The sequence below is a fragment of the Perca fluviatilis genome, chromosome 24, assembly GCF_010015445.1.
Source record: "Perca fluviatilis chromosome 24, GENO_Pfluv_1.0, whole genome shotgun sequence".
Lineage (NCBI taxonomy): Eukaryota > Metazoa > Chordata > Actinopteri > Perciformes > Percidae > Perca > Perca fluviatilis.
In genome coordinates this window covers 19,837,712-19,852,893 of record NC_053135.1, presented here as the reverse complement: position 1 = coordinate 19,852,893, position 15,182 = coordinate 19,837,712, and the positions used below count along the sequence as shown (strand labels likewise).

Here is a 15,182-nt window from a genome sequence, read left to right as displayed (position 1 = left end):
TCCTCAACACTCTTCACAAGCTGGATTTCAATTCCAAAGACATGCAGAAAGACATTAGTGATTGTAGAGTACGTACTCTCAATCAACAGAAAGACTAGATACAGACATGGAAAACATGTTCCTTAACAGCAGCCTTTTGACAAATCTCCTGCTACATGAAAAACAGTAAAGCATGAAGTGAAAGAGGGTAATCTATGATAACAGAAATGGAAAACATGTTCCATGGCAACACGGCAGACTGCAGTGACAATAATCATCACTCCAAAGTCTTTTGCGGTGTTTCACCTTGAATTCTTAAAGTATGGCAACACAGGATTTAAAGTGCATTATGTATTAGGTTTTGTTTGATTGGCTATCATTACACTTAACAGCGGCATTTTGACAAATCTCCTGCTACATGAGAAACAGTAAAGCATAAACTGAAAGAGAGTAAACAGATCCTGGTAAACATGTTCCACGGCAACATGACTGAGACTGCAGCGGCAACAAAATCACGCCAAGTCTTTTGCGGTGTACGAAAAAGAAAATTAGTGCTTTTTCAACAAAGAAAAGTTACGCTTTTTTGTACATTTTCTGCTCCTTCTTCACACTTTGACATTTTGGAAGCTTTATTTAACATTGTTGCTGCTTTTGTTTTCATTTCTGGTCCTTTTTTGGTGCTTTGTGGACATTTTGATGCTTTTTTAAACGTTTTCTGGCACATTTGTTCAATGTTTTTGGCACTTTTTTCCACGTTTTAAAATAACAGCAATATATTTGCAAAGAACTCAGAACTAATTCAATCTGAAATCAAAGTCAAGATGAAAATGAATTTCTTCTTTTCTGCTCTCTTGTTTTTCTATGTTTATGGTAAGAAGAAAAATGTGAAAATAAACAATTTAAAAAAAAGAAAAAAAGAAAATGAATTTAAAATGAATGGAAATTGCAGAACTGCTACACTCTGGCTTTGTGTTATTGATTTCTTTATTTGAAAATGAAAAGTTAACACATTTGCACATCAGAACAACATGTTGTTAGAGTCCTTTTGGGATCTGACCCAGCAATATTTTCACGCAGATGATTTGAATCCCAATTAAAACAGATTTAAAACTGCAATCACTCTGTGGATGGATGGAAGAGTCAAAGGCACACGCAAGGGAAGAAATTAACCACAATTTGAGCCAGGAGAGGGAAAATAACACATACAACGACAGAGTGTGAGCAAAAGACGAAGAGAGGGAAAAAAAGCCAAGGAGACGACCCCGCTTTGAGGATGAAAGGAGGCATGGAGGGGAAGTGGATGGATGTGCAAATGATGTGAAATCCTATTTCAGCTGCCTGAGGGAGCCGTGCACCAGGCTTCGCCGGAGGGTTCCTCCGTTAAAGCCTGCTCAGCGAGAGGACGGGCGACGTGTGACATGTCGTAAGTGTTGAGGCAGACATGAGCAGAGATGAAAGGGGGGAGGAACAGATTACACCAAGGAGAAGAGTCTTTAGAATTTCACAAAGACCGTTTAAACAAAATGTATGACAAGGACAGTGTTACACTGATAGTACTTTGATTAGGGTTGAGTACCAAAAGTTCCTAAACATCCGTTATCTATCAGACCGAATGACAACGCAGGTTTCCGGTGCCTTATTTCGGTGCCTCTTAAGCACATTTCTTTATCCCCAAGGTTTTTTGCATTTCCGGCGCTTTATTGGGTGCTTTATTTGGCGCTTTATTTGTGTTTGTTATGTTTTTGATGCTTTTCTGCTTTGTTCTTTTACGTTTTTAGTTCTTTTTCCAAGAAGAAAAATTGAAAAAAACAATCGTGCCTTCTTGACACTTTTGACATTTTGGAAGTTTTAAACATTTTTGCTGCTTTTTTTCCATTTCTGGTCCTTTTATGGCACTTTTTGGACATTTTGATGCTTTATTAATCCCAATGCAACAAGACAGTTTATCATCTGCATAGAAACAACTCTCTGTACTTCCGTTCTAACTTCAGACTCTTCAGGCTTTTTTTTTTGTAGCTGGATATCATTTGTAGCATCTTAAACAATTATTGAAGATAGTGAGATACTTGCTTCAGCTGCATTTCTAGTAGAGATGAAATGGAGAAAACAAGGTTTAATTTCTCCGATTCTCTGCTTTGTCCTAACGCCTCTCTGGGATCCTAAAACGTAGTAGACGTAGTAGACCCATGCAAAACATTTTTGGTAGAAAAAGAAGGAAACACAAGATGGCTATCTAACAGACCGCAGATTTTGGTGCCACTTAAATCTTGAGTTATCCTCCCGGGTCAAAATGTACACTATTTGTAGACATTTCTTTTTTTCGACGTTTTGCTCATTTTTTTCAATGCTTTTGGTGCTTATTTCAATCATCATCAGTATCAGAGGAATGAAGGTAATGGATAATCACAGATATGTCAAAGGTTAGTCAGGATAATGCCATAAAATAAAACACGTCGAATTCAGTGAAAGTAGAGATCTCTTGAAGAGCATTGTATGGAACCATACGTGTCATTTTGGGGAAATTTGATTGAAAGAAACCCAAATGTCTGATAATGAAACTTTGAAAACAGGAGGGTTTAAATACCCGCGCTGCCCTCTGGTGCTCCGAAACTAAAGTGACAGACAGCTAGAGCAGCAACTAACGATTCTTTTCACCCTGGATTAATGTGTGGATTATTTTCTGGATGAATGGATTAGTTGTCTCTAAAACGTCAGGTTTTAGGTTTTCCGGCTCAGTCGAACGCCGGCAGGCCAAAGAGCTGCGGCTCAAATGCCTCCATGCTCCGGAGTCGCAGCGTGGCCTCCTGGGTAAGACCCGGGTCCATGTTGTCGTCGGGAATCATCACGACCTGCATCCCCGCCGCCAGCGCCGCCTTCACACCGTTGGGAGCGTCTTCAAACACCAGGCACTGAGCAAAGGACAGAAGACAGACAAACAACTAAATGTCCGTCCTAGTTGGGCCGACCCTAGTTTGTGCGGTGTGTCCCGCACCGTCACCACACGTCAGCGGCTGTCGGCAGTCGAACAGCCAATCAGATGAATTGGCTGTTCAGCTTCAAAATTGAGAGTGAGGAAAACAAACGAACGTGACAGGCACACCCAAGGCTCCTTTCATTTTTCATCTCGTCTGATCAATCCAACACATAAGAGCTGTCATAACTAATCTAAAAATGACGTTCGAAGGTTCCTTCTAAAATCACACATGTTCGAATGATTGGATGTCCATAAGATGGCAAACGTACAATGAGATATACATAACTTGTGTAGGTATATTTATTCCAACAATTACATGTCTTTTAAAAGATCTCTACATACCTACACATTACAAAATAAACTAACGTTAATACACTAATATCCTACACCGTGATATTTAATATAAAGACCGTAATAGACTCTCTCTGCGCCCTCTGCACTGCTAAACATTTACCCCCCAAACAAGGTACAACAACAAGGTGGCTTACTAGGCAGCTTCTAAATTAGTAAAATCTAACAACTTAATGTTTAATTCACACGCTCTTGTCACATAATAGGAAAGCACATTGCTATCGCCAGATGAGTTCGTTTGGCAAATTTTCGCTAACCAGTATATGATGAAGGCATGCTGGGTGGGTGAAATTGGCAAGCTAACGTTAGCTAACGAGCAGCAGCAGCGGGCCATTCAGTCACTCTGCTCCCACTGTAGGGAGACTTCTTTCCTGAGAGAACAGATGACAGCCCGGGAGAGGGACAGTCTGGTTGGCCATCTCCCGGTACCGCTGTCTTCCCGGCGGGGAGTGAAGCAGAGGAACCGTCGGCTCTCTTCGGTTCTGCCGCTGTTGTGGGTATCAGAGCAACGTTAGTTTTTGGCCTGGACAAAGATAGACAAAAGATATACACTAGGGCATTATAGTGACAACTTCACCACAGTGAAGTAGCATTTCTACTCTTAGAAGTCAAAGAAAAGTGTCTTTCTGTGGGATTCAGTGCAGCAGCGACTGGTTTAAAAAAAACTGTCGCTGCTGCACTGAATCCCGTCTGCTACCGTCTTTTTGGGGAAATGGATAAAGGAGGACAGCATTTGGGAGCCAGAACTGAGCCCCTGCGACATGCCGAGCCGAGTGAAAATATGGAAAACACGGAAGCTAATTGGCATTGGAAATACTTAACTGTGCACATTTTCAACAAGGACACTCCAACAGCTGCAGTAAATGAATATGGCTGAACCGTCAGCGCAAGGTTAATCACTTTTTGGGATCCAATAAGAAGAACAGATAATACCAACTGTTCAACACTTTAAAATGAGAGAGGCAGGGGCAATTAGAAGGCTGCTTTAAGGGGTGAAAACAGTCTTTCTACGCTTTTTTAAATGCTTGTTTAATTGCTTTTTTTAAATGCTTTTTTAATTGCTTTTTTAAAAGTTTAAGACACTTTTTAATGCATTTTTTCGACTCTTTTTTTAAATGCTTTCTTAAAGGTCCCATGATATGGTGCTCCATGGATGCTTTTATATAGACCTTAATCGTACCCTAATACTGTATCTGAAGTATCTTTTATATAGACCTTAGTGGTCCCCTAATACTGTATCTGAAGTCTCTTTTATATAGACCTTAGTGGTCCCCTAATACTGTATCTGAAGACTCTTTTATATAGGCCTTAGTGGTCCCCTAATACTGTATCTGAAGACTCTTTTATATAGGCCTTAGTGGTCCCCTAATACTGTATCTGAAGACTCTTTTATATAGACCTTAGTGGTCCCCTATTACTGTATCTGAAGTCTCTTTTTTTTGACCTTAGTGGTCCCCTAATACTGTATCTGAAGTCTCTTTTATATAGACCTTAGTGGTCCCCTAATACTGTATCTGAAGTCTCTTTTATATAGACCTTAGTGGTCCCCTTATACTGTATCTGAAGTCTCTTTTATATAGACCTTAGTGGTCCCCTAATACTGTATCTGAAGTCTCTTTTATATAGACCTTAGTGGTCCCCTAATACTCTTTCCCAAAATTCAGCCTTGGTGCAGAATTACAGCCACTAGAGCCAGTCCCACAATGAGCTTTCCTTAGGATGTGCCATTTCTTTGTCTGTAGTTATTGAGGAGTAGAGAGGGGGGGGTGAAGTTGGGGGGTGGGCCTTTGACCAACTGCCACTTTGCTCGTTTGAAAGCCATGATGTCTCTCTCTCATGGGTGGGCCAAATTCTCTGGGCAGGTAAAGCAGAGAAAGGGGAGGTAACCTTGCTCCTTATGACCTCATAAGGAGAAGATTCCTGATTGGCCCATCTGAGCTTTCATTTTCTCAAAGGCAGAGCAGGATACCCAGGGCTCGGTTTACACCTATCACCATTCCTAGTCACTGGGGGACCATAGGCAGGCTGGGGGAACTCACATTAATGTTAAAAAACCTCATAAAGTGAAATGTTCATGCCATGGGACCTTTAAGATAGTTTTTCAACTTTTTTGTTGCTTTTTTTCTCTTTTTCTGACATTTTGTTATGTTTTTTGAAGTGCTTTTTTCACTCTTTTTTAAAACGCTGTTCTTTGTCAACCTTTTTTTACACCTTTTTCTAAATTTCTGGAGCATTTTTTCAATGTTTTTCTATAGACGTTCTTGCCACTTTCTCCTCTTTGTTTCCTTTCTTATTAACATCGGTGGATTATTATTATTGGGCTGAACACAGCTTTAAACAGCGGTACAACGAGTCCTAAGCTCTACAGAAGCCCCAAAACAAGCGGAATCTCAGACAGAAAGGCTCGCAGGACCTTTGTTCATTTTTCCTCTAATACTCCAGCAGAACAAAGAGTCTCTCTAAACCCTCACTGACTTCTGTGATGTCACTAAGCCTGAAACCGGAGGACGCCGAACAATGATGGCGGAAACACCGAGAGTTCACAACGGGGCAATTAAAGCGAGCTGCAGGAATGACCCTTTAATCTGCTTCAACATGAACTCAAACGGGTGAAAACGGCCCAGCTCGCAGCGGAGTACAGACGGCAGTTACAAAGACTAAAAAAACCTCTTTATAGCTCCTCGTATGTAGACCAAGAGTCAATTGTCTCTTTTGTGTTTGTTTTTAACGTTTTTGTGGGGTGTTTTTTTGTCTTTTTGAAAAAGAATTGTCATTTTTTCTGTGTTTTTTTTAATGTTAGTAACGCGTTTTTCAATGTTTTAGGTGCTTTTTCTTTAACAATTCGTTCATTTTTCTACCTGAGTTTTTTTTTTATGCCTTTTTTCAATGTGCTTTCAAGGTGCTTTTTTCTGTTATGTCACTAAGCCTGAAACCGGAGGAACAATGATGGCGGAAATGCCGTGAGTTCACAATGAAGGGCCATCCCTAATCCCTCTAATCTGGAGCAATTAAAGCTGGTAATTACCCAGCGAGATGGAGGAATGACCCTTCAATCTGCTGAAAACAGACACGCACGCACGGGGAAGGATTACAGCACCTGAGATAACAGGTGGACACAGAAGGTGTCACCTTTACACAGTAAAAAGAGATATTACTGGCCTGGATGAAACACGTTTCCCAGAATGCATCAGCTGCTCCGTCTCTTATGATCGACTGGCCCGCTGTGTGTAGAAGGATCATGAGCTTTACTCAGGGATGTTGCTGCTTTTGTTTCCCAGGAGAGCCGTGAAAGGAAGACGTACGAGACAACAGAAGCAATAAAATCTGGCTTTTATTATATTACAGTCGTGGCTGATGTGCATGATGTGAGGCTTTAACAAGCTGACGCGTCCACGTGTTATGCGCATCATGCAGCCGCCGATGAATAAGTGACAGTGACAGATTGTCTACAACATCTCTGGAATGATCCTGCAGCCGAGGGCAGCGTGAGCGAGGGGGTGTGTAACATTCCCGTTGCTCTGTCTGTGGAGAGCAGAAATCTAAATAAAGCCGGCGTTAAGGATAGACAGACTCAAAGTAGAAGGGTTAGCATCGTCTGTCAAAGGTCACACAGACAGGCTAAAGGGATCCAAGGACGTTTCTGAGGCGAGAACAGGCGAGAACTGAGTTCTGTGGTTTTCACTGATGATTTCTTCAGTTAGCCCAACAGAATGAAACACTGAAAACAGGAATCAAATATTTCCAAAGGTGGGAAAACAAAAAGAGCCACGGCGAACAAGTACAGACTGAATAGGGACAGAAGCTCCACCAGCACTGGAGAAAGTGGTCTTCTTACACCCCCCACGGACGGACTGTGTGTACACCTTTTAAACAGAACATCCACGTCAAAGAGCGGGCTGGTCGCCCGGGTCGGCCGAGCTGAGAGAGGCAGGCATCAACAACAAGGGTTTCCCGATGGCTCAGGGGCAAGTAAATTCCACACCGGGCAAGTAAACAACATGTCAGCAAGTAAACAGGACGTTGGGAAAGTAAATAACACGTCGGGCAATTAAACAGGATGTTTGGCAAATAAAGTGCCAAATAGCGCATGTTAACAACACATCGGGCAATAAAACAATATTTCGGGCAACTAAAACAACACGTCGGGCAAGCAAACATAACAACCAACTTGCCCAAACGCGTTAGGAAAGGTGGCATTTCACTCTGAAAAGTTCAGGTCACATCTTTTAGTTCTAACGCAACACATAAGGCGGAAACTAGGTCACTGGCTTGCTAGCTTATAGGCGTGATTAGGAGCCTGGTTAGCATAGCATAACGGTTCACCTCCAGACCACCGCCACCAAAATCCACAGCCATGAAGTAACAAATCAAGAGGACAGGGACATCAGGGCTGAGTTGCAACGAACATATGCAGCAGAAGTAGAAAAGATTGAGTGTGATCCCCGGGAAGTGCAGCATAGTAGCACATTTACCATTTTCACACAAAGGCCTTAATTCAGACATTGGAAAATCTATATGCAAGGGGTAAATACAGCGAGCTTTGTCAGAGCAGTAATGGGCCAATTTAAATGTTCAGATAGAAAAGTTCATGTCCTAATTGTAGCTGATTTGAATATGTGGAATAGAAAGCCTTCCCCGGGTGTAATCTAATGCCTGGTATGATTAATGGCAGGGGAAGAACTAGTTATCGCTCCTCTCTCCCTCTCCTATCAGTGGGGGCATGAAGCTCCCTTTCATGTTTCATTAATCTTATTCAGGCTGCACACCTGTCAGTAAAATCTCCCCGTCTCATCGGCGGTGTTACTCTGGAGTTTGCTCTCCGAGGAAAAAAATCGCAATATTGTGAAGAAAAATATTTTGAGCAACAAAGTCACGTTATTTTGAGCAAAAAAGGATGCAATATTTGGAGAAAAAGTCACATGGTTTTAAGGAGAAAAGTCACAATATTTGAGGGAAAATGTCACAATATATTCAGCAACAAAGTCGCATTATGTTGAAGAAAAAAACAACAATTTTAGAGGAAAAAAAGTCACAATATTTAGAAGTAGTTATCTCTAGGCCTGTAACAACTATTACATGATTGTCTAATCGCACAATTTGGAATTGTTCCAGCTCTAGTTACCTCTCCCTCTCTCCTTTCCCAGTGGGGAGCACACCTTTCTGTTAAGTGTTACTGTGGAGTTGTGAAAAATGTCTTTAGCTCTCCGCAGAGAAAGAGAGCATGCAGAGTGCTCTTTCTTTCACCTTTTGGACTCAGACGGAGCGTGGATATCACGCCCTCGCTGAGGCCGCTGAACTGTTCACAGGGAGGGAGGACGTCTCGGTGAATCCCATTGGGTGATACGTTTGCTTTGCTGCAGGAGGGAAACGGGACAGGCTGCGGCTAGCAGAAACAAAAGCTCCTCGGGCAGAAATGGAGAAAAGAGTCCTAGGAACGGCAAGCTGAGTTTCAAAGCCCTTCCAGATGTTTCTCTCCACAAGACTACAGTGATCTGCACGTACTGTGGATGTGGAGATCAGTACTCAGGACAGAACACGCACACAAAAAGGTATTCAAATGATTCAGATTGTCAAATCAATTTCACAGGAAATCTCCGTCTAGGTCTGTGTGTGGATTGAAATGTGCGACAAATGTCTGACGGCTTCTCTCGTCTCTCAGTGACGAAAGAAACTATCTGTTGTTGTTTTCTCCATCAGGAAGAGTGGTGGTGTTGTTTACTTCCTCCCTGTGGTTCTGCCTGTCTCTCTCTCCCTCTCTCCCCGTCTGTCTGTCTGTCTGTCTCTCTCTCTCTCTCTCTGTCTGTCTGTCTGTCTCTCTCTCTCTCTCACTCTCTCTGTCTGTCTCTCTGTCTCTCTCTCACCCCATCTCTCTCCCTCTGTCTCCACCCTCCCCCCCGTCTCTCTCTCTCTCTCTCTCCCTCCCTCTCTCTCTCTGTCTGTCTCTCTGTCTCTCTCTGTCTCTCTCTCTCCTTCTCTCTCTCTGTCTCTCTCTCCCCCCCATCTCTCTCTCTCCCTCCCCCCCTCACAGTGAACACTGTGTTGATTCTCCCTCTGAGCCTCGGTTTCATATCTCACCCAGAGAAAGGGGTGGGGGTGGGGGGTGGGGGGGCTCCACATTAAATAAACCAGACACAAGCAGACCTGTTCTGCCTTTTGAATGAGAGGAGCTAGCGAGGATATGTATCGATTAGATGCCTTTCTAGATTAAGCTGTTAATGCAGCATGAGGAAAACACCAGCATTTTAATACACTCCGTTTTATTGGCAGAAAACGTGACAAAAAGTTGGACAATAACGTGAAAAGATGACTCCACCATCAGAAAGGAGCCAACGACGTCGTAGAAAAGCGGCGTTTTAGCCCACGTTCTTTTTATGTTTCAATCACTTTTTTCGACACCTGTTCGTGCCTCGTAAAGACGCTAAACTTAACGGTCATGTGACCGGTCAACACAGTGTCATTTTGTACGATATCTTATGAATTGTTGTGCATGAGTATCTTTTGTCACTTCATTTCCCCTTTTAGGGACATATATTTATAGTTGGCAGATATTTCGTGTGACTCAACAATCATTTGGAAAAAACATGAAGCCTTTAGTATTAGATTTTGATTCAACGTTGTTCCATCGCTTTAACATTTTTCAATTCATTTGTTGGTTTTATTCCACATTTTTTGTCACCTTTTCTGACTTTTCTTGGCTTTTTGACGATGTTTACGAAATTCTCCATCTTCACCTTCACTCTTATCTATCTAACAAAGCATCAGAGTGCATCAAATGGAGCATATTCCTAAAGAGACAAATGAAAGATTTAAATCAGCGTAGTGCTTCCATTTCTCCTTCTTAATGTGATCTAGCTGGATGGAAGTAGGTCAGGCCTCACACTGCTACTCGCTGGCTTTTAGAGACACATTCGGCAGATATTTCGGGTGACTCAACACTGCGAAAGGCTTCCAGAGAGTCTGAAGATATAAACATGAACACTCAGAGCTTCTGATCAAAGCGTCAGCTGCAAATAAAAAGCCATGGGCTGACACGCAGGCAGCTAAACACAACTACATTTAGGAAATACAGTTTGACACACGGTTGACAAAGGGACCACTCAGACGATTTTGTACCTTTTTTCCATCTTTCTATGTCGCTTTTTTCCTACTTTCAAAGTAGTTTTAAAAGTGTATTTAAAGCGGCAGCGTGTAGAAAGTAGGCCGATGTCCGCCCTATTTACCGCCATCGGCCCATCGGCAAAAAAAGGGAAAATCCACTAAAACACTAAGAGGGACACAACAGGGCTGACGGCGTGCTGACGGCGTGCTGACGGCGGGCTGACGGCGTGCTGACGGCGTGCTGACGGCGTGCTGACGGCGGGCTGACGGCGGGCTGACGGCGGGCTGACGGCGGGCTGCTGACGGCGCGGATTTCTGCTTCTCTGGTAACCCTTCGCCGTGGCTCCGTACGTAGCTACCTGCAGGTACCCAAGCTACGGTGTAGCCTGACCTCACCTGTCAGAAAATGGAACTACACGTCACATGTCCTTTTTTACCCGTGGTGGTGGCTTCTTTACTGGCGTTTTGGTCTCTTTCTTCAACGTTTCTCACTATTCTTTCGTTTTTTTCTCAACCTTTTTGACGACATTTTTGTCACTTTTAAAACGTTGGGAGGGGGGTTGAACCTGGCCTATCTCTAACCTGTTAGGTTACCTTCTCTGGACACGGGGGGTTGAACCTGGCCTATCTCTAACCTGTTAGGTTACCTTCTCTGGAGCAGCGGGGGTTGAACCTGGCCTATTCTCTAACCTGTTAGGTTACCTTCTCTGGAGCAGCGGGGGTTGAACCTGGCCTATCTCTAACCTGTTAGGTTACCTTCTCTGGAGCAGCGGTGGGGGTTGAACCTGGCCTATCTCTAACCTGTTAGGTTACCTTCTCTGGAGCAGCGGGGGGGTTGAACCTGGCGGCGCAGACGAGGAACGAGTCCGGTTGAGGTTTGCTGTTCTTGACCTCGGGGTCGTCTCCCAGGACGACGTGGTCAAACAGGCCGAAGAAGTCTTGGTGTCGGCTCGTCTTCAGCTGGAACGTCTCGCCGGCCGAGCTGGTGGCCACCGCCACGGGGACGCCATGGTTACGGAGATGCTGCACCAGCTTCTCCACGCCTAGACACACGGGGGGGGGGGTGGTTAAGCAGGGGCAGAGCTTTTCTGTTGCTTTCGCCAACGTTTTTGTTTGATTTTTTCGGTTGGAAGTCATTTTTTCTCCACGCCTACAGGTTGACTTGTTGCAAAAGGATAGTGAGGGGCGGAGCTTCTCAGCAGAATCACATTTCTCCACTTTGACGTTTTTGTCTCTTTTTTCGACATTTTGACAAAAATGGTAAACAAAATGGCTAAATTGTTAAAAAAAGAAAAGCTGAAAAAAGCAATTTCATGTTTGTAATACCTCATATTTTCTGACGTTTTTGTTACTTCTTAGTTGCTTATTTAATTGTAAAGCGTGCCGTTGAAGCCGTGTTCTTGTGATGGCGTCTTCTCCTACCTGGCAGGAGTTGAGCGGAGGGGAAGATGCGTTCTTGTATCCGTCTGGTGTCAGCGAGGAGTTCCTCGGCGGTCAGAGGAAGCTCCAGAGCGTCCCGGATCACCTGGGCAGCATCCAGAGCCTTCTTCCCCATCACCGACGACTTCACCGCCCACGTGTACTGCTTCCCAAAGCGGTCGCACACTTCCTGGAAGGACACGGTGTACAGCCGCTCTGTGTCTGGAAATCAGACAATACCAATAGAAACACATGAAATGGCAACACAAACAGAAAAAAATGCTGAAAAAAGTGTCAAAACATCCAAAAAGGACACAAAAATGTTAAAGAAAGACACAAGAATCATGAAAAACAATGCAAAATATGCTGGGGGAAATAAACGCCAAAAAAGTGACAAAAACGTTGAGAAAACATCAGGTCCAAAAAAATATTTATCTTTGGTTAAACATTTAAATGAAGCATTAACTTGCTAAATATGGGCTGATTTACATATAAATGTAGAAAAAAGCACACACAAAAAAATTATTAAAAACAAAAACAACTTTAGAAAATGGGCAACAAAAACATCCAAAACCATCAAAAAAAGGCGGCAAAAACTTCAGATTTCAGAAAAGCATAAAAAGTGAGACAAAAAAAAAACAGCCGGTGTTAAGAGATCTTTGTTAAGATATTCAAATGAAGCATTAGCTTGCTAAATATCTGCTATAACTTGTATAGAAATATAGAACAGAAGCAAACAAAACAACAACAATAAAGGCCAAAACCGTGGGAAGAAAGCAACAAAAAAACGTCCAAAATGAGACAAAAAAAAACGAGATAAAAAATATAAATTTATATAAAGATAAAATGTCAGCAAAAGAACACATTGGTTTAAAGTCAGGTTCAAACTTCTTGTTTCATTTTGTTGACATATTACAGGTTTTACAGAGGGGATTTATAATTACTTCATAAATCAGAAAATACTGTCACATAACAGCCATTCAAAAATCTATTTTCTCCATGTCTTCATGAATGAAACGTTGTATGAATCAGGCTGTGAACGATGGTGTGTAAATTAAGCTGTAGTAAACGTTGACTTTCTAAACTTTGTATCACAGATAATTATATAATATGTAAGCCAAATTCATCCGTAGGATATAAAGAAAACATCCAGTAATAATTCGATGTGATAGGAACCACGTTCTTTAGGCCGTGTCTAAATCAATCAGAAACTTGTACTTTTGTCGGTGCAGTTCGGTGTGCACTCCTCACCGCGCGGACAGTTAGCCGCAATCTTCTCTTGTGAAATGATAAACAAAACTACAGCATATAACACACATAGTACGTGTCAATCAATACCTAATAATAATCCATCCATGTCGAAAATGACATGGCTCACAGGTTTGTAGGTGCAACCTAAATTAATCGCAGACATGACTCTCTGCACGTAGCTTCCGCGTTGAGTACAAGGAAGACGGTTGGTAAGGAGGGACAGGGGGCAACAAAAAAGTAACCCAGAGATATGTGTCCCTACGTAAACACAAATTAATGCGTGAAATGCTCCGACGAAAGGCTGGTTTACACATTATTTACACAACAATATACCGCCGATTAAATATGTTACTGTGAAATGGAGCGTCAACCGACTCAGGGATGCGTTCTAGTCGTCCCACCGCAAAGGCCACTGGGAAATAAAGTCCACGCTGAGTTCCTATGGCATTTAGGGCTATATTTAAAAAGTTTTCAACCTTTTTATCCCAAGGTGAAAAGCTCTCTTTTCCTCCTTTCTTTACAGAAACGTCCCTGATGTTACACAACGTAGCATTGTCTGCTAAATGAATCTCCCCACTGTATTGTATACTGTTCCATGACCACAACAAAGTGGGTGTGTGTCTGTCTGTGTGTGTGTGTGTGTGTGTGTGTGTGTGTGTGTGTGTGTGTGTCTGTCTGTCTGTCTGTGTGTATGTGTGTGTCTCTGTCTGTCTGTCTGTCTGTGTGTGTGTGTGTGTGTGTGTGTGTGTGTGTGTGTGTGTGTGTTTTTCTGTCTGTGTGTGTGTGTGTGTGTGTGTGTGTGTGTGTGTGTGTGTGTTCTGTCTGTCTGTCTGTGTGTGTGTGTGTGTCTCTGTCTGTCTGTCTGTCTGTGTGTGTGTGTGTGTGTGTGTGTGTGTGTGTGTGTGTGTGTCTGTGTGTCAGTGTCTGTGTGTGTGTGTGTCTGTCTGTCTGTGTGTCTGTGTGTGTGTCTGTCTGTGTGTCTGTCTGTGTGTGTGTGTGTGTGTGTGTGTGTGTGTCTGTCTGTCTGTCTGTTTTTTAATGTTATCTGTTGATTGTTGGAGCGGACGATGCATCTTATCTGATCTTAAAACAACACTGCACCTTCAGTTTCTGATTTGCTAATACAAACAACAATATCATAACTGAAAAACATTTAGAATTTGAAAAATTATTAACGCAAATATCCAAGACTCCAGGGTTGTCATCGATTCAGCGCTAGAAATATAACTGTAGCAAGCATCTCACCATCACTGACGTTATCCACATTCACATTTAGATGCAACAAATGAGATAATTAGCTACACAAAGCCTGGAAGTCGGAAGTCAGGACGGAAGTACAAAGAGTTGTTGCTATGGAGATAATATAATAATAATAATAATAATGATGATAGGCCTACACCATCTTGTCTCATTGGTGTGAACTAGCAGCTTTCAGAACGCTGCAGACCAACGCGTTGCAAGTAGCTGCAAGTTTACACTCGTTGCGAATCTTTGGTCTGAATTGGGCTTTAAACGTACATTTTGTAAGCCCACCCACCATCTTTTCCGAACCCTGTCTAAGTGGTTTTACCCTGCACCTTAAAAAATAACGCCAAGGGCCCCCCGACCAAGTGTCAGTAATTGACAAGTTTGGCGTGAGAATGTGTGAGAATGTACATCTGGGGAGTGCCCATTTAATTGAATATCCAACAACTTTTGAAATGCCCTCACTTTCATAATAAGACATACACGTTCTCTAGATGCTGCTCTGCTACGTGCCGAATAACAAATGTTTGGATCAAGTTAAAATTCAGTGTCTTCTCCAGAGTTTGTCATGCAGATGGGCCACAGCAAATGAACTGACAATAGGCTGTTTCACTGCATTGTTAGCTGCAACACATTTCTCTGAATAATTGGAAGCTCCCTGTTAACAGAGTTTGTCTTGTTAGTGTGAAAGAGATGTCAGGGGGAATGAGAAAGCTAACCTGGACAAGCTAATGAGCTTATGGATTTCAGGTCTAATTGGGGGACGGTGAGAGTGAAATGGAGGCTTTGCGTTGCATCGAGTGTGCTTTTGTGCCAAATAGTGTGGTTTAGGGAATTGCTCAGACTGACTTAAAGCTCAGGAACA

At 42.7% G+C, this 15,182-nt stretch overlaps 1 protein-coding gene across 1 annotated transcript; it reads right to left on the bottom strand.

The window, feature by feature from the left end:
• Nucleotides 1-939: 939 nt before the first annotated feature.
• LOC120554605 (pseudouridine 5'-phosphatase) lies at nt 940-13,289 on the bottom strand. Its single transcript, XM_039793609.1, has 4 exons — nt 13,160-13,289; nt 11,825-12,043; nt 11,216-11,445; nt 940-2,888 (listed from the first exon to the last, which is right to left on the bottom strand). The coding sequence occupies exons 1-4, from the start codon at nt 13,233-13,235 to the stop codon at nt 2,712-2,714; spliced, it is 702 nt and encodes a 233-aa protein (XP_039649543.1). The 5' UTR covers nt 13,236-13,289; the 3' UTR covers nt 940-2,711.
• Nucleotides 13,290-15,182: the final 1,893 nt, after the last annotated feature.